The sequence below is a fragment of the Crocuta crocuta genome, unplaced genomic scaffold, assembly GCF_008692635.1.
Source record: "Crocuta crocuta isolate KB4526 unplaced genomic scaffold, BGI_CrCroc_1.0 scaffold73, whole genome shotgun sequence".
Taxonomy (NCBI): Eukaryota; Metazoa; Chordata; class Mammalia; order Carnivora; family Hyaenidae; genus Crocuta; species Crocuta crocuta.
The window spans coordinates 5,515,551-5,522,035 of NW_027529443.1; the positions used below are offsets into that span (position 1 = coordinate 5,515,551).

Below are 6,485 nucleotides of genomic sequence, written 5' to 3' on the forward strand. Positions count from 1 at the left end.
ACACACAAAAAAAAAAAAAAAAAAAAAAAACCAACAACAACAAAAAAACCTTCTTGGGACAGGTGCAAGGCATGTACATGGAGACCAGCAAACCTCCAGAAAGGATGGAGAGAGAGCACCCCAGGCAGGAAGATGAACAGTGATACCGTACAGCAGAGGTCTGGAAGGGCTTCGGAGGGCAGAAGCTAGCGAGTCAGTCCCTAGAGCAATGATTATGATGATGCTTACACATGCCTAGATCCTGGTTTCTAAACACCATTCTCCATGGGGCACCTGGGTGGCTTAGTCAAGTGTCCGACTTCGGCTCAGGTCATGATCTCACAGTTCAGGAGTTCGAGCCCCATGTGAGGCTCTGTGCTGGCAGCTCAGAACCTGGAGCCTGCTTCAGATTCTGTGTCTCCCTCTCTCCCTGACCCTCCCTTGCTCATGCTGTCTCTCTCTCTCTCTCAAAAATAAATAAAACATTAAAAAAAAAAAACACCATTCTCCAATGAAAGGGACCAGGGCTCCTCAGAGAAATGGCTAATTCTAGAGCTTGAGGTACTAGAAAGTAAGGAAGTACTAAAAAAAAAAAAAAAAAAAGTGATGGGAACATGTCAAAAAGACACACGAGCCAACACAAGGAGTGCTACTGGCCAAAGCTGGAAGAATTTGAGTAAGAAAATAAATAATGTGGTATTGGGTTACAACCCAAATACACACAAGTCCGTACCGGTACAAATGGCTGAATAAATAAACACATGGAGAAGAGAGAAGTCTTCCCCACAGAAGACTTCCCAAGAGTCTATATTCCCGTCTCCGGGAGACCGGGGGCTGAGTGGCCCTTTCTCCCTGCCGGCCCCCCTACCCCAAGAAGGTGGGTGCAACTTAGTGACCCGCTTCCACACATAGCCTGGGAAGGGAAAGCCGTTACCTCATGATGGAGGAGCCTGGCACCCCGAGGCTTAACCAAGTGAGGAAGGTCAACATCACGGATGGTGTCATGTGGCTGACATGTACCCCCCACCATGGGATACAATGTGATGGGGGGGGACTCACCTTGTGCTGTTCTTCCCCCCACACCCATCTGATCTGTATAAACCCAAGTCAAGGGCTTTCTCTAAAACACCTGCCCAGTACTCAAACTGTCATGGTCATCCCAAACAAGGAAGTCTGAAAAACGGTTACAGTTTCTGCATGAAATGGGGTCGGTCTCCTGAATGGAATCCTGGAAAGGAAAAGTCACCGGGAAACACTGCTGAATCCTCAAGAATGTGTTAACTTTAGTTAACAGCAATATGCCAATATTAGTTTCTTAGTTTTCACAAATTACCATGGTGACAGAAGATGTTAACAACAGGGGGAGCCCGGGGAATGAGGGGCACTAGGGAACCGTGTATACTCTCTTTGCAACATTTCTGTAAATCTAAGATTATTCCACACTAAAAACTTTATTTTAAAAAAAATGCTCATACAGCCTCTTTAACAGAGGGTGCTGGGAGAACTGGACAGCAACATACAGAAGAATGAAACTAGATCATTTTCTCACACCATGCACAAAAATAAACTCAAAATGGATAAAGGACCTGATCATGAGACAGGAAACTATCAACACCCTAGAGGAGAAAGCAGAAAACAACCTCCTTGACCTCTACCGCAGCAATTTCTTACTTGACACATCCCCAAAGCAAGGGAATCAAGAGCAAAAATGAACTACTGGGACCTCATCAAGATTAAAAGTTTTTGCACGGCAAAGGAAACAATCAATAAAACTGATAGAATGGGAAAAGATAGTTGCAAATGACAGATAATGGGCTAGTATCCAAAATCTATAAGCAACTCACCAAACTCCACACCTGAAAAACAAATAATCCAGTGAAGAAATGGGCAGAAGATATGAACAGACACTTCTCCAAAGAGGACATTCCAGATGGCCAACAGACACATGAAATGATGCTCAGCATCCCTCCTCATCAGGGAAATACAAATCAAAACCACACTGAGATACCACCTCATGCTGGTCAGAGTGGCTAAAATGAACAAATCAGGAGACTCTAGATGCTGGTAAGGATGTGGAGAAACGGGCACCCTCCTACACTGTTGGTGGGAATGTAAACTGATGCAGCGCCTCTGGAAAACAGTGTGGAGGTTCCTCTAAAACTTAACAATAGAACTCCCCTATGACTCAGCAATACTACTGCTAGGAATTTACCCAAAAGATACAGAAATGCTGATGCATAGGAGCACATGTACCTCAATGTTCATAGCAGCACTCTCAGCAATAGCCAAAACATGGAAAGAGCCTCAGTGCCCATCAACTGATGAATGGATCAAGAAAATGTGGTTTATCTATAGGATGGAATACTACATGGCAATGAGAAAGAAGGAAATCTGGCCATGTGTAGCAACATGGATGGAACTTGAGGGTGTTATGCTGAGCGAAATAAGTCAGGCAGAGAAGGACAGATACCATATGTTTGCATGTATAGGAGGATTAGGAGGAACTTAACAGAGGACCATGGGGGAGGAAAAGGGGAAAAATAGTTGGGAGAGAGAGGGAGGCAAACCATGAGAGACTCTTGAATGCTGAGGACAAACTGAGGGCTGATGGGAGTTGGGGAGAGGGGAAGGGGGGTGATGGGCATGGAAGAAGGCACTTGTTGGGATGAGCACTGGGTGTTATATGGAAACCAACTTGACAATAAACTAAGAAAATAATAAAAAATAAATAAAAATTTTAAAATGTTCATATATTAATTACTATGTGGAAGGTACTGTTCTAAGCACTTTATATCATTTAATCTCCTATGAGGCTGTTTCACTATCCCATTTTCCAGATGAGAAAACTGAGGCCCACGCCTAAGTAGCATGACCAACAGCACCTAGAACTAGCATTCAAATCGAGGCAGTTTGCATTCAGAGTCCAAATGTGGCTCATATTTTCCTAATTGCAGCTGCTGCTTCTTGAGCATTTGCCACATGAGAGAGAGAGAGAGAGAGAAAGAGAGAGAGAGAGAGAGAACAGAGTCAGAAGGAGAGTGAGGAGGCAGAGGCCACGGTGTTCGAATGCAGCGTTGGGAAGGCAGAGACAGGCACATGTCCTCTGGCACAACATCTGAGGCTGACTCAGGAAGGCAGGTGACAAAAGGCTTGGGAGAGGGAGGCAGGGAGGGAAGATGATCTGGTTTTCTGATACGAGGGGTGACCCAGACACTGCTCAACAGCTGTGTGGCCTCAGAGACACTGCTTAACCTCTCTGGGCCTCAGGTGCATCATATCAAATGGGCTGACATAATAGTACCTTTCTCATGGGCCTGTGGCCATGGTTAAATGAATTTTACACATGTGATATGCTAAGAATAGCACCTGACACATCAGAAGGGCTCAATAGATGTTAGCATTACTACTGGATAATGAGTTCCCCATCAAATGTGAGTTTAATGACAGTAACAACTATTATTTATTGAGGCCAACACTGCTGTCAGCATATTAACTCATTTAATACCCCAAATAACACCGAGGAGTAGGCATGTTATCACTCCATTTTACAGAGGAGGAAAACCAAGGCCCATCAAGGTTAAACTTGTTTAAAGTCACATGTAAGACAGAGCAAGGATTTGAACCCAGTGGTCTAATCTCATAGCCCAGCTTTGACCCCATCACTAGAGTTATTCCCAGCCCCAGCCATGCCACAGAAGTTGCGTGGCCAGGTGTTTTGCCTGCCCCAGAGCCATCTGAATGCATATCTCCTGACCTGGAATCCCACTCAACAGCAGAAGTGCACACGTCAAGGCATCAGGAACCTGACAGCAGATCCCAACAGACCCTCACAGACCCCTACTGCCCGCCTCACCCATGGGCCAAGGGCTATTCTTACTGAGCCATGGGCCACATACTTAAAGTCACGGTGTTACATCCCTCTCCAGCTGAGAGGGTGAAGGTGAATGCGTGGATGTGATGCACCGGGCACCTGCAGCCTTGTGGGGGAGCTGCCAGGAGCGACCGGCCAGGGGTGCCCTGAGCAAAGGCCCCTGGCTGAGACCGAGGGGTCGGAATCCAGCCAGCCAAGCGGCCACCACGCAGGACACGTCCTGTCAGCAAGGATACGTCCTGTACGTTTCCACCTGTGAGCCATGCTTTTCCAGTTCACGCCTTGCAGCCAGGTGTGCAGCTCTCGGTCCGGGGCCGGTGGATTCCCTGACACCTGCCTGCTAAATGCCTGCCTCTGTGCTTCTTGGGGACAGAGGGTCCCCTCGGTGTTCAGCACATTCTCAATAGAGCTTCCTGAAGGCTCATGACTTGAGGGAGCTGGGCTCAGGCATAGCCCCTGGGAAGGTGACGCTGGAAGCCTGTCACTCATGAGAAGTGGCAGGACTCCATGGACTTTGCAGAGGCCTCAGATGTGAGACCATGAAGCCCCAGACCAACAGGATGCCAGCACTTGTGGGACGCAGGGGCAGCAAAGAAGGCGGGGATCTGAGGACCCACTGTAAGAGATGCAGGCTTTTGGGGTGAATGTTATCCTCACTCTGCCAACCTATCAACCTTGGGGGCTGTTAGGGAAGAGAGTGGAACAGCAAACACTGCCAGGGCCCCGTTCTACGTGCTGACCTGAGCCAACTCAGCGACCCCCCTCCCTCACCCCCAGCAGCCTAGGAGATGGGGCAGTAAGGGACGAGAAAACTGAGGGCAGCAGATGCTCAGTGACAGCCCAGACCCCTCAGCCGCTGGGTGTTAGATGCTAACACCCAGCTCACAGCTGCCCCCTCTCTAGCCCCCTTGCCTGGGAAGTTAGGGGACCCCTGCATCCATGTGCATAGGGCACATGGCTTATGAGGGACTGATGCATCAGGAACAAAAGTCTGGCCCCCCTCGAGTAAGGGAGGAGCACCCTGTGGTGTGGTGTGGTGTATGCTCCAGATGCCCCAGGCACCAGGCCTACACGTCACCTGAGAACGCAGCCTCACTCATCCTGCTTTCCTTATAGACACGTCCTAACGCTGTTCCCTCAGTACATCAGGGGTCTGTCTCTGGGAAATCTGACCAGAGACACTGAGGCACAGAAAACTGTGGCACAGCGGGCTGGTCAGTGGTTGAGCCGGGACGTGACTGCGAGCAGGCCGCGGGCGGGCGTGGGACGGCTCTCACCTGTAGCTGCAGGGCTCTGGCCCAAACAGACATGCCAGGATCAGCTGCTCGGCAGGGTAGCCCATCTCCACCAACTCCTGGTTTGGCACCTGTGAGAAGATGTTGGTGGCCTGCAGGAGGTACCACTCCGTCACAGCCTGGGTGGCGCTGGTGAAGTTCCGGAAAGTGCACACGGTCCCGTTGAGGCTGCACTGTAGAGGCCGAGAGGGGTTCTTGTGGGTGCGGGGACTGCCAGCAGGGCCCCAGCCACTGCCCCAAGGGCAAGGGCTCTGCCAGCTGCCCTTCCCCCGGCCACACCTGGGTGCTGGGCTGGTGGGGAATGTGTTTCCATCATGCTCATGATGCTCAGGCGCTGTCCCCTCACACATAGCTGTGCAGTCACAGGGACTCCCACACAGTCTCCAGCTGCCCATGTGTGTGGCCTTGTACGTGACTGAATACACACATGCACACGGACACACAGAGGGAGGCCTACTCCCTGACCTCTGCAGCCATGTGATGTCCTGACCCCACACACACACGTCCAACTGCCTCCCCAGTTTCATGCTCATGGGGGCACATATACACACAGACACCCTTGGAACCTCCAACTTAACGGATTCCTTTCCTGGCCTCGTCCCAGACTTCCAGGGCAGCTCCCTGGAAGCCACATGGACCATGAAGGACTCAAGGTTCAAGGCTCCCTCTTCCTCACTGGGGGGAGGAAGGACCTGGGTCTTGTCACCCTGAGCCCCAGGAGGGGTGCAGGACCCCCACCACGAGGTCCAGGTCATCTTGCAGACACAGCACAGACTTGACCCCAGGACTCCGGCCTCAGCCACTCTGCCTCCATCAACACTCAGAGTGGACCTTCCTTCTGGAAGCCAAGAGGCCGGGAGGAGCTTCTTCACATTCTGAGATGACCCTCTCCAGGGCCACTGTCCTCAGGCCCATTCCTGGAGGCCTTCTTGCCCCTCCTTAGGGAGACAGTCACTCTGTGCCAGGCTCTGTTACCCTATTTGATGTGTACAGCAACCCTAGCCATCATCACGAAGTAGCAGAGGCCAGCTGGCCTTCGTCCCCACTGCACGCGCACAAACTGCAGGCACTGCGCGCACACAGGGCCTGGCCCCCAGAGCTCACACAGCCAGCAGGAACAAGCCTGTCTCACAGATGAGGAAACCCTGATCCGGTGGCTCCAGCCATGCCTAAATCCAGCTCACCCCTGGACTTCTTAGTATATGAGCCAGCGAATTCCTTGTTTTGTTTAAGCTAGTTTGAGCTGGGTCACTGGCATCCAACACTGTTCTAACATACCAGCTATTTATTTCTATCTTGAAAAAAGCATTGCAAATATAAAAAATAGGGACTGGCTTACA

General features: G+C 50.5%; 1 protein-coding gene across 1 annotated transcript in view; it reads right to left on the reverse strand.

Annotated features, from left to right (window-relative positions):
• SCNN1B (sodium channel epithelial 1 subunit beta) overlaps positions 1–6,485 on the reverse strand; it is a 24,072-nt gene that overhangs the window by 14,193 nt on the left and 3,394 nt on the right. Inside the window, 1 exon segment of the mRNA XM_077760500.1 lies at positions 5,128–5,318. Within this exon segment, the coding sequence (XP_077616626.1) occupies positions 5,128–5,318 (191 nt within the window).